Source organism: Stegostoma tigrinum, chromosome 4, assembly GCF_030684315.1.
Source record: "Stegostoma tigrinum isolate sSteTig4 chromosome 4, sSteTig4.hap1, whole genome shotgun sequence".
NCBI classification, from domain to species: domain Eukaryota; kingdom Metazoa; phylum Chordata; class Chondrichthyes; order Orectolobiformes; family Stegostomatidae; genus Stegostoma; species Stegostoma tigrinum.
Genome location: NC_081357.1, coordinates 27884076 through 27900143, shown reverse-complemented (window position 1 = coordinate 27900143; position 16068 = coordinate 27884076). Strand labels below are relative to the sequence as shown.

General features: G+C 41.3%; 2 protein-coding genes across 12 annotated transcripts in view; one reads left to right on the top strand and one right to left on the bottom strand.

Moving 5' to 3' along the window:
• Positions 1-13807, bottom strand: part of pdss2 (prenyl (decaprenyl) diphosphate synthase, subunit 2) — a 257335-nt gene extending 243528 nt beyond the window's left edge. Inside the window, exons 1-2 of one of the 3 annotated variants that reach the window (XM_059645248.1) lie at positions 13728-13807; positions 12734-12827 (exon numbers count right to left, since the gene is read on the bottom strand). The gene's annotated coding sequence lies outside the window, so the exon portion shown is untranslated. The remainder of the gene's footprint in view (positions 1-12733; positions 12828-13727) is intronic. The other 2 variants (XM_048530440.2, XM_048530442.2) reach the window with 2 other exon arrangements.
• Positions 12148-16068, top strand: part of sobpa (sine oculis binding protein homolog (Drosophila) a) — a 338847-nt gene continuing 334926 nt past the window's right edge. For 8 of the 9 annotated variants that reach the window (XM_059645246.1, XM_059645244.1, XM_059645245.1 and 5 more), the window contains exon 1: positions 13335-13760. In XM_059645246.1, the coding sequence (XP_059501229.1) occupies positions 13665-13760 (96 nt within the window). In that variant the 5' untranslated portion in view covers positions 13335-13664. Of the gene's footprint in view, positions 12226-13334; positions 13761-16068 lie in introns of those variants that run through there. The other variant, XM_059645243.1, reaches the window with a different exon arrangement.

The following is a 16068-nucleotide window of genomic DNA, read 5'->3' as shown; positions in this document are numbered from 1 at the left end:
GACCCTCTTGTTATTGCAGTTACTTAATTTTCCATTAAAGCTCTTTATGGGCTACATATGAGAAAACAGGCAATTACAGATGTGAAAAGCTACACTTCTGTGGCCAAAATGAATCCTACAAGATGGTTTCCCCCTTCACCTATGACGGCCTTACTGTCTTCACCGTCATTACAGAATTTCATTGCTCTTCTGAGAGTAGATCTACAATGCGGTGCTCTCACGTTGCTTTTCTGGTGCAGAAGTGCCCAGCTATCCCTAGTGTGGTCACAGGAACTCATTCTGTATTGCACTGCACAGCTAACATGGAGGCCAATAATTTGATTTGATTTATTATTGTCACACATACCAAGATGTAGTGGAAAGTGTTCTTTGAGTGCTGATCAAACAATCATACCTTATGTAAGCTCATCAGGACAATAGGGCAGAATGCAGAATACAGTTTTACAGCTACAAGAGAAGGTGCAGAGAAAGATTAACTCAATATATGAGAGGCCCACTCTTTCATCTGATAACAGCAGAGAAGAAGATGTTCTTAAATCTCTTGGTACGTGTTTTCAGGATTTTGCATCTTCTGCCGGGCGGAAGAGGCTGGAAGAGCGCATAACTGGGGTGGGAGGGGTCTTTGATCATGTTGGCTGCTATCATTAGGCAGTGGGAAGTGTAGACCAAGTCAGTGGAAGGCTGGTTTGTGTGATAGTCTTGGCTGTGTTCGCATCTCTCTGTAATATCTTGCGGCCTTGGGCAGAGCAGTTGTTACATCGAGCTGTGATGTATGGGGATAGGATGCTTTCTTTGGTGCATCTGTAAAAATTGGTAAGAGTCATTATGAAAATTTCCTTAGCCTTCTGAAGAGTAAAGACATTGGTCTACTTTCTTGACTGTCGCATCACAGTGGATAGACTAGGACAGATTGTTGGTGATCATCACTCCTAGGAACTTGATGCTGTCCACCATCACTGCCTCAGCACCATTGATACAGGCAGGGGCGTGCCCTCCACTCTGCTTCCTGAAGTTGATGTTGTTTTGCTGACATGAGGGAGGGAATTTTTTCTTTACACCGTGCCACTAAACTGTCTATGCCTGAAGGCCAACTGCAGACCCTTTTGGGCTGGAACCCAGAAAATGATCCATCAGCAGAAGATTCTGCGTAAAATATTCAAAGCAGTTTCCTGAACCATTCAATTTTTATATATGGTTGGTTTTAAGTTCAGTAGAATGCATTGAAAATAATGCATCTGGAGGGAGACAATGTCTTAAAAAGCACTTTGCAAGTTCATCAGTTACAAAACTGAATGATTGAAATTGGATTTCCTAAATCCAACAGAGGTTAGGTCTGCTTTGGGAAAAAGAAATTTCACATTCTTGAACGCTGTAGTCTCTGAAAATGTTTCCAGGAAATGTCGCATAAGGAGAGCATGCTCAAAGTCAGAGTGACACCTCCATTACTGTCAGTAGGATTAGATTAAACTGACTATTCCGTCATCCTAGCTTAATGTGAAATTGCCAGGTGACATCATTCTGTATTCAGTCAAATACAAACAGCTGGATCTATTACTCTTTCCACAGATTTTTCAGCTGTGTCCATAATGCAAGAGATATTAGTGAAAGATCATAGAACATAGAACAGTACAGCACAGTACAGGCTCTTCGGCCCACAATGTTGTGCCGAATTTTTAACCCTAAACCTAAGGTCTATCTAACCTCCACCCCTAACCTATACAATCATTCATATGCAAATCTAATAGCCGCTTAAATGCCCCTAATGAGGCCGACTTCACTACCCTCTCTGGCAATGCATTCCACACCCCGACCACTCTCTGAGCAAAGAACCTACCTCTGACATCTCCCCTATATCGTCCTCCACTCATTTTAAACCTATACCCCCTCGTAATAGCTGCCTCCCACCATAGGAAAAAGTCTCTGGCTGTCCACTCTATCTATACTTCTCATCATTTTGTACACCTTTATCAGGAGAGCACAGTTTAGGTCCAATTGAATGCAGTTGGCTGAGTTTTGACTCCAAATGTGAATACAGTTCCTTAACTTATCAGACAGGGCTGTTCATATTTTGATGCTGTTTATCACAACTTAGCTGTGAGAAAGCATATTTTCATTACTCACTGGAATGAATTCAATGCTTTGTCCAGTGCCTTTGAGTGGAAAATGACTAACTACCCAAACTATCACCTTTCATTTCTGTGCTTGAACAAACCACCATAACTTTCACATTAAACGTGAGCATGACCATCAAAACATTGTTTAAGTTGTAAAGGTATTTTGTTCAAAACTCATGAAGTACAGGGTGAATCTATCAAACCTAAAATTAACCCTCATGACGGTGGGCAGATGGGCAACGGTAAGCTGGCATGAGTAACTCTCCCATGGCCATTAGCCTAAAGGGTTCAGAAATCCAATATAACAATAAAGTGCCAGGCTCAAAAAGGAATAGTCAGGACAGGTGAAGCCAGGGGAAGACTGCAGGGGCTCGGCCAATTCCACGCTGGAATAGCTGTGCTGGGGCCAAGGAAGTTTAGGATGCCCATGCACACTGGAAAAGCCATGTCAGGGCTAGGTCAGGTCCACACTGAAGGATTCACACACTCACCAAGAATAGGCTAAGCTATATCTGTGTTAGAGTAAACCTGCTGGGGCAAAGGGGAGAGTTCTGCTTTGAGGACTTTTCTCATTGAGCAGTCTTCACCAGGCAGATGGAAGACAGACCCAGAAGGAGAAGAGAAAGAACAAGAGAAGAGCTCCTCAACATCCCAGCGAGAGAACAGGATGCTGATTGTGAACATACTTTGGCCAGGGAAAAGAATGGAGCTGCTGGTAAGGAAATGGAGCTTGGAGTGGGAATTTTAAAAAATGGCTTCAGTCTTCCCAATATCTAAGTGGAAGAAATGTCTGTTCATCCAATAATGATTATTGAAAAGCAGCCTTACAATTTAGCTGCAGTGGATGGGCTGAGTGCGTTAGAACTGGGAGGTGCTAATGTTGTGATGCTACTATGGCATTAAGAGTTGTAAGTTGTCCTGGTTATTTTATGGAGAGTTGTGACAGAGGTGCTGAGTGGTTTGTTCCAAGCCAATAAAATAACCAGCTTATGGGGCCTTGCTTTTCTTAAAATTGGAACAATAGAAGCAGCATGAAGGGGTGGAGTTAAGTTCCCACAGAATGAGGACTTTAGTTTAACTTCCAGTAACCATTTGTATTTGGGAGCTGCTATACATCTCTCCCTGTAAAAGCAAAATGCTTGAGTTCTCTCTCTTTTTTTCCCCCCTCTCTACTTTCCAGTTCACCTCAGTGAAGTCACTGCCTTGGGAAAGCAAACAACATAATCAAAATCTTTCCCACCCCTGTCATACTCTCTTTCATTATTGGCTTGGAACAACCCACTCAGCACCTCTGTCGCAACTCTCCATAAAATAACCAGGACAAATTACAACTCTTAATGCCATAGTAGCATCACAACATTAGCATCTCCCAGTTTTAACGCACTCAGCCCATCCACTGCAGCTAAATTATAAGACTGCTTTTCAATAATCATTATTGGATGAACAAACATTTCTTCCACTTAGATATTGGGAAGACTGAAGCCATTGTTTTTAATTCCCACTCCAAGCTCCATTTCCTTACCAGCAGCTCCATTCTTTTCCCTGGCCAAAGTATGTTCACAATCAGCATCCTGTTCTCTCGCTGGGATGTTGAGGAGCTCTTCCCTTGGTCTTTCTCTTCTCCTTCTGGGTCTGTTTTCCATCTGCCTGGTGAAGACTGCTCGATGAGAAAAGTCCTCAAAGCAGAACTCTCCCCTTTGCCCCAGCAGGTTTACTATAACACATTTCCTTTTGACTGGTAAAGTCCATCACCCAGGTTAAAGCAATGCTTTAAATAGTGTTGTAAATTAGTTGGTGGGTACAGTGCTAGATATGAAAGCAAGGTGCATTTCTAGATCACTGGAGCATAAACAGAAGTGCAAGGGAGGAGATTTACATACAGAAATTTTTTTTCTGAACAAGGGTCCCGACCCGAAACGTCAACTTTCCTTCTCCTCTGATGCTGCCTGGCCCGCTATGTTCCTTCAGTTCCACATTGTGTTATCTCTGACTCCAGAATCTGTAATTCTTACAATCTCTGGATGGAAGATCAAACTTCTTTTTCTCAACATTAATAATTTAATTGTTCTATCCTCATCATTCATACTGACTCAGTTGACATTGCCCCCATTGTTCAGGGGGAGGGAGGGTTCCACACACAGGGGCAATAGAAAATTCAGATCAGAAGAGCAGAGAATCACTTCTGCAATCATAAATATGAGTGCCAAAATGGTGTATATGACCTAATGCAGTTGAAAGAGAAAGTTCGTATCAGAACCAATAAATGTGGAGAACAAACATAAGAATCGGATTTGGCCATTTGGTCATTGAGCTTTCAATCACACTACGGTAGTTCTACACCTCAAATTCTTTTATCAATGCTTTCATTGTCACTGGGTCAAATGATTTTCTTCCATTACAATGTCTGGAAGTACCTTCATTACACAGGTTGTAGTGGGAAGAAAGTGGTTCATCAAAGGCAACTATGAACAGGCAATAAATACTAACTTTGCTGGTTTTATCCACATACTGAGAAATATTTCAATTAAATAACTCATTAGTCTTCTATACATATGTGAATACAGAGAAATTTCACACAACCTGCCATCTAATTTAACCCTTTATCACCACAACAATGCTTTGGCCCCACCATCATTTTTTCTCTTTACAATGTGGGCATTAGCTGCACATTCCTATTTGCCCTTGAACTGAGAGGTTTGCTGGACTATTTCAGAGGGCAGTTAAGTGTGAACCACATTGTAGTGGGTCACACGTAGGCCAGAACTAAGGATGGCAGATTTCCTTCCCTAAAGGGCATTCAGGAGACAGGTGGGTATTTATGACAATTTATAACCACTTCATGGTGACCAGTACTGTAAATAACTTTAAACTAAAGATCTTATTACTATAATTTACATTGAATGCCATTGTGTAATGTCAACTATTATCCTCAGCTGGAGCCTCTGAATTACTAGTCAAGTGACATTATCACTATGCCAGCATCAATCTGGTAACTTTGTGCTACACCCCCTTCAATGTCAAGATGCATTGATCAAAAATGGATGCAATACTCTTGTTGGAGTTTGACTCAGACAAGATAAAGGGACAGCCTTGCCCAAATAATTTTGAAGGAAGTATTAGCAAACTGAACCATGGATCAGCAGGAGAAATATAGAAAGATGATAGAATGGGTGTAAATCATATACTGACAAAAAGGACAGTATATTGAAGATTGAATATCTTTGAATAAAATAGGTAAAACTTTGTAAAAGGAACATGTAGTAAAATAATATCAATGGTGAAAAACAAATCTCAAGAATGCATATGAAAGCTGCAGAAATAGGGTAGAAAACAAAGATTTGATTTGTTTTACTGTCTCATGCACCTAAGTACAGTGAAAAGCTTTGTTTATGAGCTGTACAGGCAGTTCAAAATAGGCAAGGACATACAGATCATGGGGTGATTAAGAAGCTTTAGACAGAGGCATACAGATTATATCACACACGGCTTGTGCTAGGCAAGATCAACGTTAGCAAGATCAGCACTATTTGAAGTTACGGAGTCCATTCATCAGCCTAATAGTGGCAGGGGAAAAGCCGTTCTTGAAGCTGCTAGTGCGTGTGTTCAAGCAATTCTGTATTTACTGCCTGATGGAAGAGGTTGTAGGAGAGCATTACCGGGATGGGATGGGTCTGGTATGATATTGGGATGATATTGGCAGCTTTTCCACAACAACAAGACATGTAAAATGGAGTCCATGATGGATGGTTGACTTCCCTGATGGTCCAGACTGTGCGCACCACCTTCTGTCATATCTTACAATCCTGGGCAGAGCATTTGCCATATCAGGCTGCTATGCACCTGGACAATACGCTTTCAATGGTGCATCTGTAGATGTTGGTGAGGGACCTTATGGATGTGCCAAATTTCCTGAGCTGCCTGAGGAAGAACAGGCATTGTTGTGTCTTCTTGACCATCATATCTATTTGAGAAGTACAGGACAAACTGTCAATGATCATTACTTCTAGGAGCTTGACGCTCCCAACCCTCTCAACCTCAACTGCGTTGGTATAGATGGGGGTGTGTGCTCCCCCGTTCTTTCTGAAGTTCTTTAGGTTTGCTGAGGTTTTAATAATTGCACCATGTCACCAAGCCCTTTATCTCCTTTCTGTATTCTGGTTTGTCATTGTTTGATATCTGTTCTAACACAGTGGTGTCGTCAACTAACTTGTAGATGGCGTTCATTCGGAATTTGGCAACACAGTTGTGGGTGTCCAGGGAGTACAGTAGGGGGCTGATACGCATCCTTGGAGGGCTCCAGCATTGTTATCATGGAGGATGTGAGGTGGGATAAGAGAAAAAGATTGGCAAAGACAAGCAATAAATGGTCATGGTTCGGTTCTGTTGCCCATCGATTTTACATGTTGGAATGTTAATTTTGCATCAGCCCTGTACTCTTAGCTATGGTCTCCTTTGAAATGATCAGACTGTGGGGCAAATAAAATTAGGCACTTACACAGTTATGAATGTGAATCTGTGGCAAAGCATTTAGCATACAGAATTCTTTTTCTGGCACTCAGCAATAAATAAACATATAGTGTTGAAAAGTTTAAAATCCTAATTAAAAGTAAAAATAAGAGATAAATAGCCATAAGGTTCTTGTGTTATGGTGAGAGATAACTGGAAGGACAGTGGAACTATTGTCCAAGCTCAATGTTATTTTAAGGTGATAGCAAAAGATGTTGAATGGAAATCAAGTGCTACAATGCACTAATAAGATCGTAGTTGGATTACTACAGCTGATTTTTGAGGCTCTATTTACAGAATAGTATGCAATGAGTACAGAAAAAGCAGCTAGAATGATTTTAGGGCTCAGATCCAAGTGCATCCAGCACAGACTGAGGAAGCTCAGATTATTCTCCTTAAAGCAAAGAAGGTTAAATGGCGAAATGACATGGTCATATCAAATTTTGAATGAAGCTGATGAGAAAAAGGTGAAAAAGATTTTTCACAATGATACTGAGCACTGATCAAGAAGGGAGTGTTGCACAACAAGATGCAAAAGAAAACATCTCACAAAGAATTTAAAATGAAGTATTTTCCCAAGGGTAACCCAAAGATATATGGACTGAATTACCTTAGAAAATAGAATAAGACAGAATTAGTGTCAGCAAAGTATTTCCAGATATATGTCCAACAATACCTAGACTTAACACTTCGTATTTATCCTGAGGGCCTGCTCCACAGATTTTACAAGTTATTTTAGTGGAGTAGTATCCGTGTGTACCAATTGTGATACATGGAGCAGATGGAGACTGTCGTTTATCCAGCTGGGAACTCTGTATCAACTATTTTCATAAAAACAAATTGGAAACCATTATTGCTGGAAACATTTATAACTATCATCACTATTTTTTTGTTGTTATATTAGGAAAATTTGGAAATGAAACCGAGTTCAGGTGACATCAGTCAACAGGTTTGCATGGAACAAATCCGTTACCATTATCAAGTGTCTTGCAAAAATACAGGAGTATTTGCCTTGTTGGATGTGCCATTTTCCAATGAGATGTTCAACCAACTGTCTATTCAGGAGGATGTAAACTATCTTTTAGAGATATTCAAAGAAGTCCAGTTCTGTCAGAGTCCTGGCCAACAAGTGATCCTTGACCAATATCACCACATAGATTAACCAGTTATTTGTTTCAGTTGCTGATTGTAATATCTGCCTAAGGCAGTCATGTTTGCCTGCATTGTAATACACTTAGAAATGCACTTCAAAAGTAACTAATTGTTAGGTACATTGTCATCACCTGCAAAACTCAAAAACAAATTATTTTCTTTTGTTGGTATTAGTAAGATGATCTGCTTCCAGACCAATTGGGAGTATTTTACTTGAATTTTTTTGTTAACCAGCATTGATGAATCAGAGATAATCATTAAGGCTGAGCTATATTCACACAACTGGAGATATTCACTGCATTGGAATCTATTAAACATAGAAACATAGAGCATAGAACAATATAGCACAGTACAGGTCCTTCAGCCCAAGATGTTGTGCCGACCTATTATCCTACTAAGATCAATCTACCCTGCATACCCTATATTTTACTATCCTCCTTGTGCCTGTCCAAGAGCCGCTTAAAAGTCTCTAAAGTATCTGACTCCATTACCACTGCCGGCAGTGCATTCCACACGACCATCACTCTCTGTGTGAAGAACCTACCTCTGACATCTCCCTTATACCTTCCTCCAATCATCTTAAAATTATGCCCCCTCGTAACAGTCATTTCTGACCTGGGAAAAGTCTCTGACTATCCATTCTATCTATGCCTCTCATCATCTTGTAAGCCTCTATCAAGTCACCTCTCATCCTTCTTTGCTCCAATGAAAAAAGCCATCACTCCCTCAACCTTTCCTCGTAAGACCTGCCCTCCAGTCCAGGTAGCATCCTGGTAAATCTCGTCTGCACCCTCTCTAAAGCTTCCATATCTTTCCTATAATGAGGTGGCCAGAACTGAACACAATATTCCAAGTGTGGTCTAAACAGGGTTTTATAGAGCTGCAGGATAACCTCACGGCTCTTAAAATCAATTCCTCTGCCAATGAAAGTCAACACACCATATGCCTTCTTTACAACCCTGACAACTTGGGTGGCAGCTTTGAGGGATCTATGGACATGGACCCCAAGAACCCTCTGTTCCTCCACACTGTCGAGAATCCTGCCATTAACCCTGTATTCTGCATTCAAATTCGACCTTCCAAAATGAATCACTTCACACTTTTCTGTGTTGAATTCCATCTGTGACTTCTTTGCACAGCTCTGCATCCTGTCAATGTCCCATTGCAAGCGCCAACAGCCCTCTATGCTGTCCACAACTCCACCAACCTTCATGTCATCAACAAACTTACTAACCCACCCTTCCACTTCCTCATCCAAGTCAGTTATAAAGATCACAAAGAGCAGAGGTCCCAGAAAGAACCCTGTGGAACACCACAGGTCACTAAGCTCCAGGTTGAATACTTTCCATCTCCTGCCACCCTCTGTCTTCAATTGGACCGCCAGTTTTGTATCCAGACAGCCAAATTTCCCTGAATCCCATGCCTCCTTTCTTTTTGAATGAGCTTACCATGTGGAACCTTATCAAATGCCTTGCTAAAACCTATAAACACCACATCCACCATTCTACCTTCAGCGATGTGTTTTATCACATCCTCAAAGAATTCAATAAGGCTTGTGAGGCATGACTTGCCCCTCACAAAGCCATGCTGACTATTTCTAATCAAACTGTGCTTTTCCAAATAAGCATAAATACCATCTCTCAGAATCCTCTCCAATAATTTGCCAACCACAGAAGACTGGCCGGTCTATAATTTACAGGATTATCCCGATTATCTTTCTTGAACAAGGGAATGACAATCTCTTGGCACTACTCCAGTGGACAGTGAGGATGCAGAGATCATTGCCGAAGGGACAACAATCTCTTCCCTCACTTCCGGTAGTAACCTTGGGTATATCCCATCTGGCCCAGTGGACTGATCTATCCTCATGTTTTTCAAAATATCTAGCACATCCTCCTTCTGAACATCAACTTGGTCGAGCATATCTGCCTGTTTCATGCTATCCTCACAAACAATAAGGTCCCTCTCAATGAATACTAAAGCAAAGTATTCATTAAGGACCTCCTCTGACTCTGTGCACAAGTTCCTTCCACTATCCTTGATTGGACCGTCTCTCACTCTGGCCATCCTCTTGTTCCTCACATAAGTATAGAAAGTCTTGGCATTTTCCTTGATCCTACCAGCCAAGGTTATCTCATACTCCCCTCTAGCTCTCCTAAATCCATTCTTCAGTTCCTTCCTGGCTACATTGTAGACCTCTAGAGCCCTGTCTGATCCTTGCTTCCTCAACCTTAGGTAAGCTTCCTTCTTTCTTCTTTTGATGGTTTCTCATTTGTTAACTGAATTAAGACATCACTGGCCAGGCCAGCATGTATTACCTATCCCTAATTGCCCAGAAAGCAGCTAAGAGTCAACCACATTGTTGTGGTTTTGGAGTCACTTGTAGGCTAGACCTGATGAGAGTTTCCTTCTCTGAAAGCTATCAGTGAACCAGATGGGTTTTTCCAAAAAAAATGGTCATTATTCCAGATTTATTTTTATTGAAATCAATGTCTACCATCTGGTGGGATTCAAACTGGGTCACCAGAGAATTAGAGATAACAAGGTGTAGAGCTGGATCAGCACAGCAAGCCAAGTAACATCAGAGGAGCAGGAAGGCTGACGTTTCAGGCCTAGACCCTTCTTCAGGAAGGGTCTAGTCCCAAAATGTCAGTTTTCCTGCGCCTCTGACGCTGCTTGGCCTACTGTGCTCATCCAGCTCCACACCTTGTCATCACAGATTCTCCAGCATCTGCATTTCCTACTAACTCTGAAACAATTTTAACCCCACCAGAGCATTACCTGGATCTCTGGATTAACAGATTAATATCTGTAATCTCTGGATTACAGTGTGTGTCTGCTTCCCTCCTTCTTTTGTTAACCACTCTTTTTCATAATTTAAAACCTTTTAGCTATACTTCCTGAAAGCACAGACAGATTTGGAAAGAAAAAAACACAAATCTTTAACATGGAAAACATCATAATCAAAATATTTTCCCCACTACTTTTCTTTTAGACTTTGAAAATGTTAGGTCTAGAATATGAAAAGAAATATCTAACATAGCCAAGGAAGGAAAATCCAGGGTCCTGTCTCTAAACAAACATTAGAGACATTTCAGTAAAATTTGACATGTGTAGAGCGGACTAGGTTTGAAATGTTGGTAATGTGCCTGATCTTTTGTCCTAGTCAACCATTCATCTACTTCAAATTATGACCTTCTTTCATTCATTTGACCACTCTCTGTTTCCATGTTTCTAATTATCCTTTTGTTTCCTTGATGAACCTCAATCTAGTTTACTAAATTGGGAAAAGTAGGATGAACATAATTATATCATTGCACAAATCCCCCCAATTGTTTAGGCTAACATCTTTAGAGCTGATTTTTCATGCTTTATGCTTACACCAAAACATTAGCTCTGTATTATCTTTTTGATTGTTGCCAGGTGTCATAGGACGCATTGTAAGAATGATAGCAAAATGATTCCTAACATTTATATCTCTGAATTAGAAATAGAATTAGAATTTTTTAAGAACCCCTACAGTGTGGAAACTGTTTTATTGAGCTCAGCTCTGAGAAAATTCTCCTGCAGTCCTTTGAATTGGGCAAACCTTTTATTTTCTCTTTCACCGTTTCTTCTGCCAGAGATTGTCTCCTTTTTGTTGTTCTATTTTTAAAAAATCCCTCCTATCAATAGCGATAGTTTATTGTTATGTTAGAATTGACAATATAAAAGAAATAATTGTGAACACCCTAATGGGAAAGAAAAGATCTAGAAAAACAACATATAATTTTTGTTATGATAATCAGGACTGCGACTCAGGTGAAGTCGGCAATTTGGCTCATCCTAGTTCTGCTATTCAGAAGCACCCAGCAGGCACCCAGCCAGTGCCACATAATTTGTTTTTATGTGCCTCTGCTTTATTTTATCGAACACTCCGTTTGTGAAGAAGAACTTCTGAACTTACATTTATTCATTTGAACATGTAATCAATAAATTTCCTATTTAATTTTCAGTCGCCCATAACCTCCACGATCTTCTACATCTCTATAAGATGCCTCCTTTAAATATTATAAACACCCCCAATCCTCCAGCATTCCCAAGAACACCGATTGCGTTAAGCACCCTTGCTGCAGTCTCAGAACATGTCCCCTGTGCCCTGATAACCGGAATGGGACAGCAGATTAAAGGTGTGATCCGATCAGACCACTGCACACTTTGAGCGGAACCTCTAGTGATTTGAATCTAATTCCTATGTTGAGTAAATAATTTAACGTTCTATTGATTTTGTTCACTGCTGTTGCGCAGTTTTCTTTTGGGACGCCAAATGTGTACAGGTATTCGGTCTTGTATTTCAGTATAATTGGTATCATCACGTCATGGATTTATCACACAGCGGAAGAGGATTTGGCCAAAAAAACTTTTCTTGCAACGAGTACTCTTTAAGGTTTCAAAGTGAGCTACGGCACTGGATGTAAGTGAGACAATATTTCATTATTTACAGAGTTGAGTCTAGTTAGAAGACTTCTCTGATCAGGATGGCTTTATGATTGTCACTATCCGCTGATGTTACCTGTGCAGGTGTATTTCGTTGCTTGTGGCTGCTTTATTTTATATGCAGACATATCAGTCAGGGCACTCCAAATCATCAGATTGCCCGAGCATTTTCATTGCATCGATTTTAAAGGGTATTATTTCCACGAAAATTATTCGGCAAACTGCTTTGTATCGTAAAGCATTCCCCAGAATGAGCCCCTTAGCTGAGTGTTGACCACTGCTGTTGTCATCTCAATGTTCGCAAATCAGAACAAAAAGGGAGGGCATTGTCGATTGTATGAAGGCTGCACCTTTCTAATACAAAACTGCACCGCAACTGGCGGGGCATGCGTGAAAGTGTAAGCGAAATAGCACCTTGTAAAGGTGCGACTCACAAACCACCAACTGGCCCCTCAGACTGTCGAAAGTACAAATCCCGGACTGACCTGAAAATCCAGCAGCACTGCTCAATGCACAGAGCCGCCCGTGAAAGCCCACACGCTCCCCAGCCCGACTCATCCTGAACGGGCCATTCAAATGCTTTAAATAAGAAGCAAAAAAGATATACTGTACTAGATCAACATGATCCTTTAAGACGGCGACCGGAATGGGAGCGGAGCTAGGACAATGATTTACATCCCCGGTTAAAGTTATCCCGAAGATCAAAGGAAGCCGAGTGTCGCGATTATGTGTGTTTGCGTGGGGAAAGGGTTATGAATGAGCGGAAAGAGGGCCATAGTCACCTCAGCAACATGGCGTTGGTTGCTGCTGTCAGACTGTGTGGGGGGGGGGGGGGGGGGGAGAGAGAGAGACAGAGAGAGAGGGAGGAGACTCCTCCCCTGCCCTGCCCTGCCCTCTCCTCCCCTCCCTCCCTCTCTCCGGATCTGTCTGTCTCTCTCCGTGAATGTGTGTTTCATCCCATTGCAAAAAGTGGGCTGTCCACAAATCAGTGGCGTCTCACCGCCCGCTCGGCTGCAAACTCCGAGAGAGAGAGAGGGAGGGAGGGAGGGGGCGAGGAATAGAGAGATAGAAGGGTTGGGGGGGGGGGTGTGTGATTTAGAAGATGGCTGACTCGGCTGTCCAGCTGCAGTCCTCTCTGGTGTTAACAGGCATATCTCCACTGCCGCTCTCCTCACCTCAACAATGACAGCCGACCATTGAGGGAGGGGGTGAAGAGAGAGAGAGAGAGGTGGAGGAAAAACATATTCCTCATATTAACAAAAAAGAAATCCAACACACGGGCTAAAGTCGCCGGCGTCACATTTCGGTGGGAGAGAAGGTTTTGTGACAGCTCGGGGTGGAGGAGGGAGGTTGAGTGGATTCTCCCTCCCTCCTCTCTCTCTCTCACACACACACACACACACACACACATAAACCATGGCAGAGATGGAGAAGGAGGGCAGACCGCCGGAAAACAAGAGAAGCAGAAAGCCGGCTCACCCCGTCAAGAGGGAAATAAACGAGGAGATGAAGGTACGGCTTCCTGTCTCTGCTTTCAACCGGGGGCTCGGTCTGAACCAATTGCTCCGCGTCCCATCTGTCTGGCTTTTCTTGTTGTTGTTGATGTTTTGTCTCCAGTGTTTTAATAATAATAATAATAAAGGTCGGACGTCTAGCAGCATTCAAATAGCCGTGGTATGTTTTTGTACCAAAAAAATCTTTTAAAAATCAAAGCTGAAATGCTCTCAGAGGTTTATGCGTCTCTTGCTTCCTCCCCCTTTCCCCATTTAACGATAACACGTCGAATCCATATAACGTATTGCAACAATAATTTAAAAAGAAGCAGGTCTGATTTGCAGATTTGGTGATCCAGTGATGCTGGCTGGAGTTAATGAGTGGGCATCTTACTGCATTTATAGCGATTTGGTGCTGTCTTTAAATCAGTCAGGGGCAGATCTATAATTAAATTGTCAAAGTGAAATGAAGAGGCTGCGACTACAGTACCCGGACTCTGAAGATACCGACCAAACCTTAATTTTAATCATTAAATCTCTTAGCCACCAACCCCCCCCCCCCCAACTTTTCGGCTCGTTTTCCGTTAATAATGTGCGGGCTCGTCGAAAGACAGCTGTCACTTCCCCTCACCGTTACATTCACTATTTTATTCTAGTTGAAGAAAGATTTCTCGCCTCCTCCTTCCTCCGTTCCTCCTCCCCCGGCTAATTCAACAGTATTTCCTACAAAATGAGTTGCCTCCTGTCAGTGCCCAGATGTTTGGAGGTAGGGACTAGGCATGTGTTTGAGGAGGTGTACTCCAGATGTGTGTTGAACTCATTGTTCCATTGATCATTTATACTGTTTCTTTAAATCCTTGAATATGTGAAACGTATCTTGATCTATAAAATATTAGTGCCATTGTATTCAATTTTCTTTCTGAAATAGCAAAGGGAACAATGCTTTAGTGTAAATATTTTATGGGTGGTCAGAAATTCTGATGGACTGAAGCCTGTTGTCTACCCATTGAACATCTCTTGTGTTTAGTTTATGTATTGTCCTTGAATCTCCATTTCCCAAACGCCTTGATTGATGGACTGCAACAAGGCACTTGATCAAGAATCTTGATGACTTGTTTTATTTGTAAAACTGTTATTTTCCCCGTTGGCACTCTTGTTGAATTACGTTAACATATTATTTCAGCTTGCTTTAGTTTATTGAACAATTACAAGTGCTAGAACGAGAACTTCATCTTCATGCAGACATGCGATGAGAGTCATCAGAAAAAGTTTATATTATTCATTATATTTGTTAATCGCTTTATTTGCTAATCTACTTGAAATCTAAATGTGATATTGTATAGCCTGGCTTGCTGTTGTGTTAGAAAGTCTCGTGCATTACATTCCATTGAATAGTTGCGCCATTGAGGAGGTGTTGAAATTTGGAAAATAATTTTTGAAAAATCATGGCTCTTTATTTTGCAAATATTTAGAGTTTAGGATTACAAATTAACTAATTTTGATGAAAACATGTTGCTGTGAAATTTTATCCTGGTGGGTATAAAGGCTGACTGTGCGGGATGGCTGCTGGATTCTCTGGGATTGTTTTGTTTACTTTGGCTGCAGCAAGACTCAGCGGTTTGTGAGATAGTCATTCCTCTATAACAGATGTTTGTCTGAACTGCAGAGGAAGAAACAAAAACAACATTGTGTGAAGTGTTTGGGGGGGGCGGTTGTGAATGGGGAGGGTAGGAGTTGAAAGGGTGGGGGCAAAACTGCGTAAGCTGAACGAGTGTGCCTGTAGCTTGGCATTTTCACTTTTGCAAGTGTGATCCAGGATCATGTATGTTTGGGGTGGAGATACGTTCTTTTTTTGTAAAGAGGTCTCACTTTTCTAGCTTTATGATAAGGTCCATTCTGTCTAAATAGTGTCTTTGCACACAGAGCATTCTCATGCACTTTTTAAGGAAGATAGATGCCATAAGTCACTGCCTTTGCTAACGGTATTTTTCATAAAGTGGCTATGCAGTTTAAAGTCAGAAACTGTTTATTAGTTTATGGTCAAAAATCATTTAAGTTTAACTATTGTACCTGTCTTAAAGTGCTGAAATTCTGGCAGAAAATATACTTCAAATGTTATCTTTATCTGTGACTGAAATATTCTTAAATTATATAATTAAAAGTGAGCTCGTTGGATTCTCGTTAAATTTTAAGAACACAATGTACCCTTGTGTGGATTCATATCTGAAAAACTAGAAGAAAGTCTCAGTGTGTTTCTTTCATTTGACTGACTTTCATCTGGATCAGTGTAAAATAACCGTGGAAAGTAATCAGGGTAAACTAAAAAG